The sequence below is a fragment of the Odontesthes bonariensis genome, chromosome 24, assembly GCF_027942865.1.
Source record: "Odontesthes bonariensis isolate fOdoBon6 chromosome 24, fOdoBon6.hap1, whole genome shotgun sequence".
Taxonomy (NCBI): domain Eukaryota; kingdom Metazoa; phylum Chordata; class Actinopteri; order Atheriniformes; family Atherinopsidae; genus Odontesthes; species Odontesthes bonariensis.
In genome coordinates this window covers 866,892-884,911 of record NC_134529.1, presented here as the reverse complement: position 1 = coordinate 884,911, position 18,020 = coordinate 866,892, and the positions used below count along the sequence as shown (strand labels likewise).

The 18,020-nt window shown below is 51.0% G+C and overlaps 1 protein-coding gene across 1 annotated transcript; it reads left to right on the top strand.

The window, feature by feature from the left end:
• The first annotated feature begins 2,118 nt into the window (after window positions 1-2,118).
• On the top strand, window positions 2,119-9,780 carry myh6 (myosin, heavy chain 6, cardiac muscle, alpha). The gene is made up of 2 exons (XM_075459875.1): window positions 2,119-8,004; window positions 9,566-9,780. Exon 1 carries the CDS (start codon window positions 2,186-2,188, stop codon window positions 7,982-7,984), a length of 5,799 nt encoding a protein of 1,932 aa, XP_075315990.1. The 5' UTR covers window positions 2,119-2,185; the 3' UTR covers window positions 7,985-8,004; window positions 9,566-9,780.
• Window positions 9,781-18,020: the final 8,240 nt, after the last annotated feature.

Here is an 18,020-nt window from a genome sequence, read left to right as displayed (position 1 = left end):
CGGTTTCTTCTTCTTCCGTTTGATTCAAACTAAAACATAAAATCAGATTCTCTAATTCTACAAAGTTAAATCTGAAGCTGATTCTTCCAGTTTTTACTTCCTGTCAGTCAGTCTGAACTCAACATGTTTCCTGATCAGCTTCATTTCATCTCTTAAAAAACTTCCATCCATGTTCTACACCCGTGTGACGGAGGGTAACAAAGGGTAACAAAGGGTAACAAAGGGTAACAAAGGGTAACCAAAGGGTAACCAAAGGTAACCGAGGGTAACTGAGGGTAACTGAAGGTAACCGAGGGTAACTGAAGGTAACCGAGGGTAACCAAGGCTCTTCCTGACTGAGGGACACAAAAGAACCAGACGAAACATTCGAACAGCCTTTAATCCTCACCTTCAGTAACAGGTTCACCACAGAACTACAAAATAAAAGCTCTTAACATGACTACAGGACTACGTTTCCCTGCTCAAACATCCAGGGCTCATAAAACCTGAATCCGTCAGTCGATTTCAGGCTTTTTAACCACGTGCACGGCTGCAGCTGCAGGCTTTTTAACCACGTGCACGAATGCAGCTGTAGGCTTTTTAACCACGTGCACGGCTGCAGCTGCAGGCTTTTTAACCACGTGCACGAATGCAGCTGTAGGCTTTTTAACCACGTGCACGGCTGCAGCTGCAGGATGAAGCTTCCACAGCAGCTGATAAAAACGGTTTCTATTTGTAGGCTGAAGATGCCCGAGTGTCAGAGATAAAGAGACAAACACTTCAGATCATCACTGCACACTCTGCAGAGTTTAACCTCACAGCTTCTGTTATATATTTATATATATATACTGCAGGAGAACAGCCATGTTTCTGCTGTAAAAGGGGAAGAAAAGAAGAGAAAAGTTCAGGGTGGTGAAGAAGAAGAAAGTGGAGGAAGTAGAAGCTGTTTTATATCAACGTAAAGTGGATCAGAATTATGATGCAATGAAAGAAGAGACGACATGAAGGTAAATAATTCAATAACAAAAATCAGTTTTACCAGATTCAAGAGGAAGAAGTTTGTTAGATAGTTTGATTTAATTTGAAATTGATTATTTCAAACATGTAGTAAAATACACACAAAATAATGAGTTTACAACCAAATCGACCTGCAATCCAAAGTATAAACGTATTTAATCTCCCTTTAAGCACTCCTTTGTGTTTAAAACAGCTAAACTTAACTTCCACAGACTAACTCTAACCCACACCGTAGATGAGAATCTCTGCTTTTTCTTTCCTTTAAACTGAGAGTTTTCATCACACTTAAAGAATCTTTGGATGATAAAGTCTCTCAACAAGTCATTCTTTGCTTTGTGCATCGTTTCTGCAGGATACACAATGAGCTCTGTTCCCTCAGACCTTCACACAGCAGTTAGGAAAGTTCAACCAGTCAGTTATAGAGAATGTAAAACTAACTGAGACGCTTCTGGAGCCTCTCCCTGAGCCTTTGGAGTTTCTAAACATCCTGATTTCAGCTTTTTATTTGTCGGTGGACGAACACTTCGATGGTGAAGACGACCCAGTTCTCTTGAACCTGGTTTCTATCTGCTGCTCATTATCTTTACAGCATGTTTACATCGTTTTCATTCCCATCAGACAGAATTGGACTCCTAACCACAGAAAGTCAATAAAGTTAATTTTCATTCATTTTAGAATTGAGAATTTGAAAATTGAAAAACGTGAAAAAAACATTTTAAAACATCAGTTTAACACATCGGGTCTTGTTTGTGTCCTAACCATCTAAAGGATTTCCACCGTTTCCTCTGTCTGATCGACCATCATCTCTGCAGACTGCAGATCATTTAGGACACACGCAGTCTGACCTCTAACAGTGTATTCTACATAAATGAGTGACTTGTGTCCCGTTCAGATGAGTGATTGGACAGTTGAGGTAATGAGCTGCTGTGAGGGTGCGTTGGGGTCTAAATGTGGAGTCTATCAGCAGAAAGATAAGCAGTGAAACTCTGCTGCGCCTTACATGGACTGTAACAGCCAAAGGTCCAGAATCTGCCCTCAGGGACAGATTTAGTTCAGCAGATATCTCCTAATTTGGTCCCCCGAAGCCTTTATAAGTGTCCGTCCTCTGGGAGGAGGCTGCAGTTCTTCCCCGGCATCGGCAGGAAAACCCCGTCCTCTCCGGTCGCTCTCACCGCTGTGCACCTCCACCATGGGCGACACTCTGATGGCCGAGTTCGGGAAGGCGGCTCCTTTCCTGAGGAAGTCGGACAAGGAGCGTCTGGAGGCTCAGACCAGAGCCTTCGACATAAAGACCGAGTGTTTCGTCGTGGACGATAAAGTAGAATACATGAAAGGCCAGATCCAGAGCAAAGAAGGAGCGACGGTGACCGTGAAGAAGGAGGACGGAACCACGGCAACCGTGAAGGAGTGCGACGTCCACCCGCAGAACCCGCCCAAGTTCGATAAAATCGAAGACATGGCGATGTTCACCTTCCTCCATGAGCCCGCGGTGCTGTTTAACCTCAAAGAGCGTTACGCCGCCTGGATGATCTACACCTACTCTGGGCTCTTCTGCGTCACCGTCAACCCCTACAAGTGGCTTCCGGTCTACGACTCCGAGGTGGTGGCGGCCTACCGGGGGAAGAAGAGGACCGAGGCGCCGCCCCACATCTTCTCCATCTCCGATAACGCCTACCAGTACATGCTGACGGACCGGGAGAACCAGTCCGTCCTCATCACCGGAGAATCCGGCGCGGGCAAGACTGTGAACACCAAGAGGGTCATCCAGTACTTCGCCAGCATCGCCGCGGTCGGGGGGGCGAAAAGAGACGCCAGCAAGGGGACGCTGGAGGATCAGATCATCCAGGCCAACCCGGCGCTCGAGGCCTTCGGCAACGCCAAAACTCTGAGAAACGACAACTCGTCTCGCTTCGGAAAGTTCATCCGCATTCACTTCGGCACGAGCGGCAAACTGTCATCCGCCGACGTGGAGACGTACCTGCTGGAGAAGTCCCGGGTCACCTTCCAGCTCAAGGCCGAGAGGAACTACCACATCTTCTACCAGATCCTGTCCAACCAGAAGCCAGAGCTGCTGGACCTGCTGCTGATCACCAACAATCCGTACGACTACTCCTACATCTCCCAGGGAGAGCTGACGGTCGCCTCCATCAACGACTCCGAGGAGCTGATAGCCACGGATAGCGCCTTCGATGTGCTCGGCTTCACCCCCGAGGAGAAGATGGGCGTCTACAAGCTGACCGGCGCCATCATGCACTACGGCAACCTGAAGTTCAAACAGAAGCAGCGGGAGGAGCAGGCCGAGCCCGACGGGACCGAGGCCGTGGATAAATCAGCCTACCTGATGGGGCTGAACCCCGCAGACCTCATCAAAGGCCTGTGCCACCCCAGAGTCAAGGTGGGGAACGAGTACGTCACCAAGGGCCAGAGCGTGGACCAAGTCTACTACGCCATTGGGGCTCTGGCGAAGTCGGTGTACGAGAAGATGTTCAACTGGATGGTGGTGAGAATCAACCACTCTCTGGACACCAAGCAGCACCGTCAGTACTTCATAGGAGTTCTGGACATCGCTGGATTTGAGATCTTTGATTTCAACACGTTCGAGCAGCTGTGCATCAACTACACCAACGAGAAGCTGCAGCAGTTCTTCAACCATCACATGTTCGTTCTGGAACAGGAAGAGTACAAGAAAGAGGGGATCGACTGGGAGTTCATCGACTTCGGGATGGACCTCCAGGCCTGCATCGACCTGATCGAGAAGCCGATGGGGATCCTGTCGATTCTGGAAGAAGAATGCATGTTTCCCAAAGCCAGTGACCAGACCTTCAAGGCCAAGCTCTACGACAATCACCTGGGGAAGAACAAGATGTTTGAGAAGCCGAGGGCAGCAAAGGGGAAGTCAGAGGCTCATTTTGCCCTGGTTCACTATGCTGGCACGGTGGACTACAACATCGGCAACTGGCTTGTAAAAAACAAAGACCCCCTGAATGAAACTGTGGTTGGCCTCTTCCAGAAATCCTCTCTGAAGCTGCTGAGTGTGCTGTTTTCAAGCTACTCGGGAACCGACGGCGGAGACAAAGGAGGCAAAGGAGCCAAGAAGAAGGGCTCCTCCTTCCAAACGGTGTCCGCTCTGCACAGGGAAAACCTGAACAAGCTGATGACCAACCTGAAGACCACCCACCCCCACTTTGTCCGCTGTCTGATTCCCAACGACAGAAAAACTCCCGGAGTCATGGACAATTGCCTGGTGATGCACCAGCTGCGCTGTAACGGTGTCCTGGAAGGCATCCGGATCTGCAGGAAGGGGTTCCCAAACCGCGTCCTCTACGGCGACTTCAAGCAGCGATACCGAATCCTGAACGCCTCGGCCATCCCTGAGGGTCAGTTCATCGACTGTAAGAAGAGCGCCGAGAAGCTGCTGGGATCGCTGGACATCGACCACACTCAGTACAGGTTTGGCCATACCAAAGTCTTCTTTAAAGCCGGCCTGCTGGGCACCCTGGAGGAGATGCGGGATGAGCAACTCTCACGGATCATCACCAGGATTCAGGCTAACGCCCGAGCGCTCCTTATGAGGGAGCAGTTCGCCAAACTGGTGGAGCGCCGGGACGCCCTGATGGTCATCCAGTGGAACCTCCGCTCGTTTCTGGGTGTGAAGAACTGGCCCTGGATGAAGCTCTTCTTCAAGATCAAGCCCCTGCTGAAGAGTGCTGAGTCTGAGAAGGAGATGGCCAACATAAAGGACGAGTTCAACAAGCTGAAGGAAGCTCTGGAGAAATCCGAAGCACGACGGAAGGAGCTGGAGGAGAAAATAGTGACTTTTCTCCAGGAGAAGAACGATCTGACTCTGCAGATTCAGTCTGAACAGGACACTCTGACTGACGCCGAAGAACGCTGCGAGCAGCTCATCAAGAGCAAGATTCAGCTGGAGGCCAAGCTGAAAGAGATGACCGAAAGACTGGAGGACGAAGAGGAGATGAACGCAGACCTCACGGCCAAGAAGCGCAAGCTGGAAGACGAGTGCTCTGAGCTGAAGAAAGACATAGATGACCTGGAGCTGACTTTAGCCAAGGTGGAAAAGGAGAAGCACGCCACGGAGAACAAGGTGAAGAACCTGATGGAGGAGATGGCCTCCCAGGACGAGAACATCCTGAAGCTGAGCAAGGAGAAGAAGGCGCTTCAGGAGGCCCACCAGCAGACGCTGGACGACCTGCAGAGCGAGGAGGACAAAGCCAACAGTCTGACCAAAGCCAAAGCCAAGTTGGAGCAGCAGGTGGACGATCTGGAGGGCTCCCTGGAGCAGGAGAAGAAGGTCCGGATGGACCTGGAGCGCTCCAAGAGGAAGCTGGAGGGCGACCTGAAGCTGACCCAGGAGAGTGTGATGGACTTAGAGAACGACAAGCAGCAGCTGGAGGAAAGGCTCAAGAAGAAAGACTTTGAGGTCACCCAGACGACTTCCCGGCTGGAGGACGAGCAGGTCGCCTCGGTCCAGCTCCAGAAGAAGCTGAAGGAGAACCAGGCTCGGATCGAGGAGCTGGAGGAGGAGCTGGACGCGGAGCGCGCCGCCCGGGCGAAGGTGGAGAAGCAGCGCTCAGACCTTTCCCGCGAGCTGGAGGACATCAGCGAGCGCCTGGAAGAAGCTGGCGGAGCGACGTCCGCCCAGGTGGAGCTGAACAAGAAGAGAGACGCCGAGTTCCAGAAGCTGCGCCGGGATCTGGAGGAGTCGACCCTCCACCACGAGGCCACGGCGGCCTCGCTGAGGAAGAAGCACGCCGACAGCGTCGCCGAACTGGGCGAACAGATCGATAACCTGCAGCGCGTGAAGCAGAAGCTGGAGAAGGAGAAGAGCGAGCTGAAGCTGGAGCTGGACGACCTGGTCTCCAACATGGAGAGCGTGGTGAAGGCCAAGTCCAACATCGAGAAGATCTGCCGCACCACGGAGGACAACATGAACGAGTACAAGAGTAAATACGAGGAGGGCCAACGGGCCGTCAACGACCTGACCACCCAGAAGGCCAAACTGCTCACAGAGAACGGCGAGTTCGGGCGTCAGCTGGAGGAGAAGGAGTGTCTGATCTCCCAGCTGACCAGGGGGAAGAACTCCTACAACCAGCAGGTGGAGGATCTACGGCGGCAGCTGGAGGAGGAAGTGAAGGCGAAGAACGCCCTGGCTCACGCCGTCCAGTCCGCCCGCCACGACTGCGATCTGCTCCGAGAGCAGTTTGAAGAGGAGCAGGAAGCCAAAGCCGAGCTGCAGAGAGCTCTGTCCAAGTCCAACACCGAGGTCTCAGCGTGGAGGACCAAGTACGAGACCGACGGGATCCAGAGGACGGAGGAGCTGGAGGAGGCCAAGAAGAAGCTGGTCCAGAGGCTGCAGGAGGCCGAGGAGGCCATCGAGGCCGTCAACGCCAAGTGCTCGTCCCTGGAGAAGACCAAACACCGCCTCCAAAACGAGATCGAAGATCTCATGTTGGACCTGGAGAGATCCAACGCGGCCTCAGCGGCGCTGGACAAAAAGCAAAGAACCTTCGACAAAGTCCTGGTGGAGTGGAAGCAGAAGTTCGAGGAGTCGCAGTGTGAATTAGAGGCGTCCCAGAAGGAGGCTCGGTCTCTGAGCACCGAACTCTTCAAGCTGAAGAACGCCTACGAGGAGTCGCTGGATCAGCTCGAGACGATCAAGAGAGAGAACAAGAACCTCCAGGAAGAGATCTCCGACCTCACGGACCAGCTGGGAGAAGGCGGCCGCAGCGCCCACGAGCTGGAGAAGATCCGGAAGCAGCTGGAGCAGGAAAAGGCCGAGCTCCAGGCGGCGCTGGAAGAGGCCGAAGGTTCCCTGGAGCACGAGGAGAGCAAGATCCTGCGAGGCCAGCTGGAGTTCAACCAAGTGAAGGCCGAACTGGAGCGCAAGCTGGCCGAGAAGGACGAGGAGATGGAGCAGGCCAAGAGGAACTACCAACGGATGCTGGAGTCTCTGCAGTCCTCTGTGGAGGCTGAGACCAGGAGCCGAAACGAGGCCCTGAGAGTCAAGAAGAAGATGGAGGGGGACCTGAATGAGATGGAGATCCAGCTGAGCCAGGCCAACAGGCAGGCGGCCGACGCCCAGAAGCAGGTGAAGAGCCTCCAAGCCTTCCTGAAGGACGCCCAGCTGCTGCTGGACGACGCCCAGCACGGCAACGACGACCTGAGGGAGAACATCGCTCTGCTGGAGCGCCGGAACAACCTGATCCAGGCCGAGCTGGAGGAGCTGAGGGCCGGCCTGGAGCAGACGGACCGGAGCCGCAAGCTGGCCGAGCAGGAGCTGACGGACGCCACGGAGCGCATGCAGCTGCTGCACTCCCAGAACACCAGCCTGATCAACCAGAAGAAGAAGCACGAGGCCGACCTGCTGCACCTGCAGAGCGAGCTGGAGGACGCCATCCATGAGAACCGCAACGCCGAGGAGAAGGCCAAGAAGGCCATCACGGACGCCGCCATGATGGCCGAGGAGCTGAAGAAGGAGCAGGACACCAGCGCCCACCTGGAGCGCATGAAGAAGAACATGGAGCAGACCATCAAGGATCTGCAGCACCGCCTGGACGAGGCCGAGCAGATCGCCATGAAGGGCGGCAAGAAGCAGCTCCAGAAGCTGGAGGCCCGCATCAGGGACCTGGAGAACGAGCTGGAGGCGGAGCAGAAGCGAGGCACCGAGTCCATCAAGGGGATCCGCAAGTACGAGCGGCGCGCCAAAGAGCTCAGCTACCAGAGCGAGGAGGACCGCAAGAACATGGCGCGCCTGCAGGACCTGGTGGACAAGCTGCAGCTGAAGGTCAAATCCTACAAGCACGCGGCCGAGGAGGCCGAGGAGGCGGCCAACGCCAACATGGCCAAGGTGCGCAAGCTGCAGCACGAGCTGGAGGAAGCGGAGGAGAGGGCCGACATCGCCGAGTCGCAGGTCAACAAGCTGAGGGCCAAGACCAGGGACGGGTCGTCCAAGAAGGTCCTGGACGAGTGAGGAGACCCGGAGAGCCACAGGTGGGTGCGGGAGGATAAGGGTGGGTCAGAAACTGAGATAAACTGAGATAAACTCTGTCTTAAAGGGGAACTCCGGGGCATTTGAAGCGTGTTTCCATTGCTAGAGGTTGTCAAATACTGATAGTAGGACACAGACAGGTGCAAATCTGCGCTCCCTGTGTGGAGATCGCTCTGTTCGCTCAGCCTGTCATGCGAGGCTAATACGTGGTGGCTAAGGGGCAAGCGCTAACCCTTCCACGTAAAACAACAACTTGCACACTGCAGAAACGTCACACCACTTTATAAACCATCCGACAATAAAGTCACAAGCCTTACCATCAAAACCATATGCATGGTTCTCACATTACTGGCATGGGGACGTTACAAACAACTTTATAAACAGCATGTAACTCACCGGCTGGTTGTAGGCTCGCGCACGTGAAAGCCCAAAAGAGTCGATGGAGAATAATCCCATATACAAAACAATTATTTTCTCTAGAAAAACTGCGTTCAAGTATTTAAAACATTACAACAATATTACTGGGCATGTATTGTTGTAATGTTTTAAATACTTGAACGCAGTTTTTCTAGAGAATATAATTGTTTTGTATATGGGAGTATAGGCTTGTGACTTTATTGTCGGATGGTTTATAAAGTGGTGTGACGTTTCTGCAGTGTGCAAGTTGTTGTTTTACGTGGAAGGGTTAGCGCTTGCCCCTAGCCACCACGTATTAGCCTCGCATGACAGGCTGTGCGGACAGAGCGATCTTCACACAGGGAGCGCAGATTTGCACCTCTCTGTGTCCTACTATCACTATTTGACAACCTCTAGCAATGGAAACACGCTTCAAATGCCCCGGAGTTCCCCTTTAATGTTCATAAACTGAGATAAAATGTCATAATAACTCAGCTTACTGAGAAGCAGCTCTTCACCATCTTTAGGTCACATGATGACAGAAATCTTTTCCATGAAGACAGACTGAGATTAAAACTCAGATTAAACCAACGTTTAGCTGCTCAGAGCTTTTAGAGCTTCAGTTTATTTTCTGTGGATATTTCTGTTGGGTTTAAAATGTGTGATCTGTTTGATTGACAGGTGTTCCTGGATCTGTTTGATTGACAGGTGTTCCTGGGTCTGTTTGATTGACAGGTGTTCCTGGATCTGTTTGATTGACAGGTGTTCCTGGATCTGTTTGATTGACAGGTGTTCCTGGGTCTGTTTGATTGACAGGTGTTCCTGGATCTGTTTGATTGACAGGTGTTCCTGGATCTGTTTGATTGACAGGTGTTCCTGGGTCTGTTTGATTGACAGGTGTTCCTGGGTCTGTTTGATTGACAGGTGTTCCTGGATCTGTTTGATTGACAGGTGTTCCTGGGTCTGTTTGATTGACAGGTGTTCCTGGGTCTGTTTGATTGACAGGTGTTCCTGGGTCTGTTTGATTGACAGGTGTTCCTGGATCTGTTTGATTGACAGGTGTTCCTGGATCTGTTTGATTGACAGGTGTTCCTGGGTCTGTTTGATTGACAGGTGTTCCTGGGTCTGTTTGATTGACAGGTGTTCCTGGATCTGTTTGATTGACAGGTGTTCCTGGGAGCTGCTGAGGAACCAGAACCAGGACTTATTTCAGCACCCCGGCTGGCTGTAGATGTAGTTGTTGTGTAGTTATCCTGCTGACCAAAGTGTTCAGAGTTAAGTGGCTCAACAAAGAAAAAACACATGTGAACATTTAAATTTGATGAAGCTTAAAATCAAAGAGTTTTCATAATTAACGATTGATTAAAGCGCCTCCAAATATCTGTGTGAAGTTGTTTTTGTTGACTTTTTACTCATAGAGTTACGGTTTGTTGATGTGCGGAAACTCCAGTGAGTCCAGGGTTGGATGTGATTAAAGTGTTGAGTCACTGTGGAAGTTCCGTAGCTGAACTGCTTTAAACTACAGAGCCAAACAAAGCTGCTGCTGCTTTCATTTATGACCTCTGCAGGACACCTGATAACCAATCACAGGGCAGGATTTACACAGCTGACCAGAAAAGCTTTTACTTTTTATTTAAAAAAAAATAAAATAAAAAATCTAATTTTTTTAATTATTTTTATTTAAAAATGACAGAACAATGACACTCAAAAGTATATTTAGCTTTAACTTATATTTAACATATTCACACCTCCTCATATAGTACAAATTGAAAGTAATATATAAATAATAAAGAAAATAAATGATTGTAGTGTCGGCTAGCTCTCATAGAAAAATAAACTTTGAAAGATCTTAGATGCACAAGATTAAAAAAAAGGGATAATAAATACAGAAAAGCTTTTATGGCCTCAGCCGATCATTTCCTCAGTGATGGAATCATATCTGATCATCCTGGAAAGCATCCGTGAGTTTCTGAGACCAAACCCGTCGGTCGTATTAGAACAAATATTTGCGTTTTTTCACCAGATAAAAAGTAAATTTGGTCCCTCAGGGCTTCCGTAAAAAATGTAAACCTTGCACCAGGGCCCCCACTAGAGGGGGCTGTGGGGTGCCGTCTGGACCACCACACCTGGATGGGGGCCGCTGGTTCTCCAGATTCTACCTTAAAGTCAGTAAGCTTCATTCATACAGAGCAGGGTCACAAAGTGCAGAAAAAGAGTTAGGAAGAACAAACAAGTATAAGTTTAAAAGGCAAAACACTCAGTGGGGTCACATGACCCTGAAAGGATCGGATTGTTGGCCCGCTTTAACTGTGAAAGTCTGAGCCAGCTGTTTCCGGTCCGGGCTGACCCGGGTTAACTTCACATTCTGGGATGAAACCTGAGGCAGCGGGAGGCTGACGGCTCTCCGCCGCTCCGCTCGGCTGTGACTCCCCGCCTCCCCCCGCACCCCGCACCCCGCACAGCATGCGGGAGAAGCGGGACTGGACCCTGGCGTTCCGCGCCGCGCAGCCGGGCAAACCGGCCACCTACACCGGGGAGAAGAAGGCGGAGCTGGAGAAGTGGGTGAGACTGGCCACCGTGGTGCTGTACGTGCTGGCCGTGTCTGTGGCCGCCGTCCTCCTGGCTGTGTACTACGGCCTCATCTGGAAGCCCACCGGCGGCCCGGGACCGGAGGGAGCCGGTACCGGGAAGAACCGGACCGGTACCGGCTCTGGAGCCGCCGGGAAAAGTCCCACTCAGACCAAATGTCGGATCAATGCCTGTCAGAACTGTTTGACCGGTGACGTCACAGACAGCAGATCTATTGATCAGGACATGATTGATCTGACGGACTCTGACAGAACTTCCTCCCCCGGACCCTCAGAGATGCCTCTGCCCGGGCAGGGCCTCCCCCCGCCGGCCCCGAGCACCGCGGAGGACCCGTCCAACCTGCCGACCCACCGGACCGCAGCAGGCCGGGACCCGGGGGCCGAGGCCGGGGGAGCGGAGGCGGACTTCTCCGGGTCCGGGACCGGAGAATTCACCGGATATTAGCGTCTAATTTAAAATAAATTAATCCTTTTTTATGTGTTTTGTAAAAGTCAGATGAGGCTCAGAGTCTGTAGAAAGTTTAAACTCATGTTTCCACGTTTATAAGTTTAATATTTAATGATTAAGAAAGTGATTTATGTTGTTTTCTGATGAGGATGAAACAGGAAGAATCTGGTTCATGTTCAGAGTCAAGCTGGGTGTGGGGAGGTGATGAGCTTTGGATCTGGATCTGGATCTGGATCTGGATCTGGTTCTAGTTCTGGATCTGGTTCTGGATCTGGATCTGGATCTGGTTCTGGATCTGGTTCTGGTTCTGGTTCTGGATCTGGATCTGGATCTGGTTCTGGTTCTGGTTCTGGTTTTGGATCTGGATCTGGTTCTGGTTCTGGTTCTGGTTCTGGATCTGGTTCTGGATCTGGTTCTGGTTCTGGTTCTGGTTCTGGATCTGGTTCTGGTTCTGGTTCTGGATCTGGTTCTGGATCTGGTTCTGGTTCTGGATCTGGATCTGGATCTGGATCTGGTTCTGGTTCTGGATCTGGTTCTGGATCTGGATCTGGATCTGGATCTGGTTCTGGTTCTGGTTCTGGATCTGGTTTTGGATCTGGATCTGGTTCTGGTTCTGGATCTGGTTCTGGTTCTGGTTTTGGATCTGGATCTGGTTCTGGTTCTGGTTCTGGATCTGGTTCTGGTTCTGGTTCTGGATCTGGTTTTGGATCTGGATCTGGTTCTGGTTCTGGATCTGGTTCTGGTTCTGGTTCTGGATCTGGTTCTGGATCTGGTTCTGGTTCTGGATCTGGATCTGGATCTGGATCTGGTTCTGGTTCTGGATCTGGTTCTGGATCTGGATCTGGATCTGGATCTGGTTCTGGTTCTGGTTCTGGATCTGGTTCTGAATCTGGATCTGGATCTGGTTCTGGTTCTGGTTCTGGATCTGGATCTGGTTCTGGTTCTGGTTCTGGTTCTGGTTCTGGTTCTGGATCTGGTTCTGGTTCTGGTTCTGGTTCTGGTTCTGGATCTGGTTTTGGATCTGGATCTGGTTCTGGTTCTGGTTCTGGTTCTGGTTCTGGTTCTGGATCTGGTTTTGGATCTGGATCTGGTTCTGGATCTGGATCTGGTTCTGGTTCTGGTTTTGGATCTGGATCTGGTTCTGGTTCTGGTTCTGGATCTGGTTCTGGATCTGGTTCTGGAATTGGTTCTGGATCTGGATCTGGTTCTGGTTCTGGACCCAGCCTGGATCAGGTCGTACAGATGTGAGGATCTGTTGGTATCTTGTGTGTAATGTGCCCGTTTGCATCCTTCTCCTCGGTGATCCAACGTCTTTATAAAGACGCTCACCTGTTCCCTGATTTCCTCTGAAGAATGTCAGAAAATAAAACGTTAACTTCCAATAAAGATCGCTGAAACTAAGAGCTTCTGTTGGTGTTTAACTTTGTGACCTCAGAATGAAGCAGCTGGTTCTGCTCAGAACAAACTCATTTCAATCAGTTCCCTTTTAATCATAAAGAAACGAAACAACTAATCCATCATTTTATTAATACCTCAGATATTACAGAACTGTAATCAGTTATCAGTTTCATCCCTTTCAGATCCTGTTCACCTGCTGGAGATAGTTCTTTAGGCCTGACTCTTCTTCTTTTGTCCAGTTTCCTCAAATGTTTTAAGGACACGCTGCACACCATGCTGAGATATGCCAAGTTTTCAGCTAACAGCTCTTTGGGAATCACCTTGTTGCTGCAGAAATCCTGTTTTCTGTCTGTCACACTGTGTTATCTTTGCTGTTTTTCACACATGCAGCTAAAGAAATGGGAACAAATCTTAATTCCAGTCTAAAACCCACAAAGAGCTTCTAGATTATTCATTTCTGGTGGCAGAAAACAGTTTAATCATTTAATTTATATTCATTGTTCCATAATTAGTCATTAGATTATATCTTATATTCCTTTTTTAAGCTTTAAATTGAATCTTATTTACTTTTCTTGATGTTGAATAACATATAATTCTTATTATTGTCTGTTTTTTTCCTACTTTCCTACTTTTAGACGTGATAACATTCATTATTTTGGGATTAAGATTTTTTTTAAACTGAATTTCTTATATTAATTTGACTCTTTTGGTAACTGAAAGCAGTTTTAACGTAAATGTACAAAAAAGTTGAAACTATGAAGCTGTTTTTCACAGATGCAGCTAAAGAAATGGGAACAAATGATGTGTCTCTGTGACAGGCTGCTGGGAACAAAGTGCCTAAAGATCCAGTTTAAAATGTGGACCCAGCACTGGTCCATCCCTTGAGTTAGGAGCCTTTTTCCTGCCTGAATGGTTCACAGCTCAGAGTTAAGTGGCTTAATGAAGAAAAACTGGACTGAAAATGAGGAAAAGAGCAGAAAATGTCCAAAGAAAAACTCTGAAAAACCTTCAGAAAGTGTTGAAACTTTTGCTGAAGATCACTTAAGCTGCTTGGATGCAAAATATAAAGAAATAAGAGGCGTCTCATGACCAAAATGCTTCAAAAACCACATAAAATACTTAATATGGCTGTCACAACCATACAAATGTAGTTGGAAATGAATTGTTATACAAGAAGTTATAATTAAATGTGTGTTTCTGTTCATTTTAGGCCACTATTTGAGTAAATTAATGTAAAAAATTAATGTTTTTGTTGCTCGCCTGACTCCAAATCCAGGAGTTAGGAGCCTTTTTCCTGCCTGAACGGTTCACAGCTCAGAGTTTAGTGGCTGAACGAAGAAAAAACACATTCCTCTGAAGATGCTCAGGTACGAGGACTGGACTGAAGATGAGGGAAGAAGCAGAGAAACTCAGAGAGCTTCAGGAAGCTGCAGAACTGCTGATCAGGACACTTTGAAGGTTCCAGGAGCAGAACTGTAACTGGTCACATCTCCTCTGTGATCAGGATAAAAACTTCCTGTCACATGATCTCAGGAAGCCACTTTGGCCTGATTACAGGAACAGTTTCCCTGGGAGTTAATTATCTGTGGATCCTGTTTACTGCCTGGAAGCTTCTACAGAAACCAGCCTCCAGTGTTCTTCTGGTTCGTAGTTTAATCCTGTTTTTATTGCAAACACGCAGCTTCTGGACATTTAAGACAAACCCTGAGACCTCGGGTAAAATAATTAATTGTGTTAAACTCTGAGTTAAACACAAGAGAGTTCATTTCATGCAGTGGGGTAACTCTGACCCTAACCCTGACCCTCCTGGGGTAACTCTGACCCTAACTCTGACCCTCCTGGGGTAACTCTGACCCTAACTCTGACCCTCCTCGGGTAACTCCGACCCTAACTCTGACCCTCCTCGGGTAACTCCGACCCTAACTCTGACCCTCCTGGGGTAACTCCGACCCTAACTCTGACCCTCCTCGGGTAACTCCGACCCTAACTCTGACCCTCCTGGGGTAACTCTGACCCTAACTCTGACCCTCCTCGGGTAACTCCGACCCTAACTCTGACCCTCCTCGGGTAACTCCGACCCTAACTCTGACCCTCCTGGGGTAACTCCGACCCTAACTCTGACCCTCCTGGGGTAACTCCGACCCTAACTCTGACCCTCCTGGGGTAACTCTGACTCTCCTCGGGTAACTCCGACCCTAACTCTGACCCTCCTGGGGTAACTCTGACCCTCCTCGGGTAACTCTGACCCTAACTCTGACCCTCCTCGGGTAACTCCGACCCTAACTCTGACCCTCCTCGGGTAACTCTGACCCTAACTCTGACCCTCCTGGGGTAACTCTGATCCTAACTCTGACCCTCCTCGGGTAACTCTGATCCTAACTCTGACCCTCCTCGGGTAACTCTGACCCTAACCCTGACCCTCCTCGGGTAACTCTGACCCTAACTCTGACCCTCCTCGGGTAACTCTGACCCTAACCCTGACCCTCCTCGGGTAACTCTGACCCTAACTCTGACCCTCCTGGGGTAACTCTGACCCTAACTCTGACCCTCCTCGGGTAACTCTGACCCCCCTCGGGTAACTCTGACCCTAACTCTGACCCTCCTGGGGTAACTCTGACCCTAACTCTGACCCCCCTCGGGTAACTCTGACCCTAACTCTGACCCTCCTCGGGTAACTCTGACCCCCCTCGGTTAACTCTGACCCTAACTCTGACCCTCCTCGGGTAACTCTGACTCTCCTCGGGTAACTCTGACCCTCCTCGGGTAACTCTGACTCTCCTCGGGTAACTCTGACCCTAACTCTGACTCTCCTCGGGTGACTCTGACCCTAACTCTGACTCTCCTCGGGTAACTCTGACCCTAACTCTGACTCTCCTCGGGTAACTGACCCTAACTCTGACTCTCCTCGGGTAACTCTGATCCTAACTCTGACCCTCCTCGGGTAACTCTGAGCCTCCTCGGGTAACTCTGACTCTCCTCGGGTAACTCTGACCCTAACTCTGACCCTCCTCGGGTAACTCTGACTCTCCTCGGGTAACTGACCCTAACTCTGACTCTCCTCGGGTAACTCTGACCCTAACACTGACCCTCCTCGGGTAACTCTGACCCCCCTCGGGTAACTCTGACCCTAACTCTGACCCTAACACTGACCCTCCTCGGGTAACTCTGACTCTCCTCGGGTAACTCTGACCCTAACTCTGACCCTCCTCGGGTAACTCTGACTCTCCTCGGGTAACTGACCCTAACTCTGACTCTCCTCGGGTAACTCTGACCCTAACACTGACCCTCCTCGGGTAACTCTGATCCTCCTCGGGTAACTCTGACCCTAACTCTGACCCTCCTCGGGTAACTCCGACCCTAACTCTGACCCTCCTCGGGTAACTCTGACCCTAACTCTGACCCTCCTCGGGTAACTCTGATCCTAACTCTGACCCTCCTCGGGTAACTCTGATCCTAACTCTGACCCTCCTCGGGTAACTCTGACCCTAACCCTGACCCTCCTCGGGTAACTCTGACCCTAACCCTGACCCTCCTCGGGTAACTCCGACCCTAACCCTGACCCTCCTCGGGTAACTCTGACTCTCCTCGGGTAACTCTGACCCTAACTCTGACTCTCCTCGGGTAACTCTGACCCTAACTCTGACTCTCCTCGGGTGACTCTGACCCTAACTCTGACTCTCCTCGGGTAACTCTGACCCTAACTCTGACTCTCCTCGGGTAACTGACCCTAACTCTGACTCTCCTCGGGTAACTCTGATCCTAACTCTGACCCTCCTCGGGTAACTCTGAGCCTCCTCGGGTAACTCTGACTCTCCTCGGGTAACTCTGACCCTAACTCTGACCCTCCTCGGGTAACTCTGACTCTCCTCGGGTAACTGACCCTAACTCTGACTCTCCTCGGGTAACTCTGACCCTAACACTGACCCTCCTCGGGTAACTCTGACCCCCCTCGGGTAACTTTGACCCTAACTCTGACCCTAACACTGACCCTCCTCGGGTAACTCTGACTCTCCTCGGGTAACTCTGACCCTAACTCTGACCCTCCTCGGGTAACTCTGACTCTCCTCGGGTAACTGACCCTAACTCTGACTCTCCTCGGGTAACTCTGACCCTAACACTGACCCTCCTCGGGTAACTCTGACTCTCCTCGGGTAACTCTGACCCTAACTCTGACCCTCCTCGGGTAACTCCGACCCTAACTCTGACTCTCCTCGGGTAACTCTGACCCCCCTCGGGTAACTCTGACCCTAACTCTGACCCCCCTCGGGTAACTCTGACCCCCCTCGGGTAACTCTGACCCCCCTCGGGTAACTCTGACCCTAACTCTGACCCTAACTCTGACTCTCCTCGGGTAACTCTGACCCCCCTCGGGTAACTCTGACCCTAACTCTGACCCCCCTCGGGTAACTCTGACCCCCCTCGGGTAACTCTGACCCCCCTCGGGTAACTCTGACCCTCCTCGGGTAACTCTGACCCTAACTCTGACCCCCCTCGGGTAACTCTGACCCTCCTCGGGTAACTCTGACCCTAACTCTGACCCCCCTCGGGTAACTCTGACCCTCCTCGGGTAACTCTGACCCTAACTCTGACCCCCCTCGGGTAACTCTGACCCTCCTCGGGTAACTCTGACCCTCCTCGGGTAACTCTGACCCTAACTCTGACCCTCCTGGGGTAACTCTGACCCTAACTCTGACCCTCCTCGGGTAACTCCGACCCTAACTCTGACCCTCCTGGGGTAACTCTGACCCTAACCCTGACCCTCCTGGGGTAACTCTGACCCTAACTCTGACCCTCCTCGGGTAACTCCGACCCTAACTCTGACCCTCCTCGGGTAACTCCGACCCTAACTCTGACCCTCCTGGGGTAACTCCGACCCTAACTCTGACCCTCCTGGGGTAACTCTGACTCTCCTCGGGTAACTCCGACCCTAACTCTGACCCTCCTGGGGTAACTCTGACATTCCTCGGGTAACTCTGACCCTAACTCTGACCCTCCTCGGGTAACTCCGACCCTAACTCTGACCCTCCTCGGGTAACTCTGACCCTAACTCTGACCCTCCTGGGGTAACTCTGATCCTAACTCTGACCCTCCTCGGGTAACTCTGATCCTAACTCTGACCCTCCTCGGGTAACTCTGACCCTAACCCTGACCCTCCTCGGGTAACTCTGACCCTAACCCTGACCCTCCT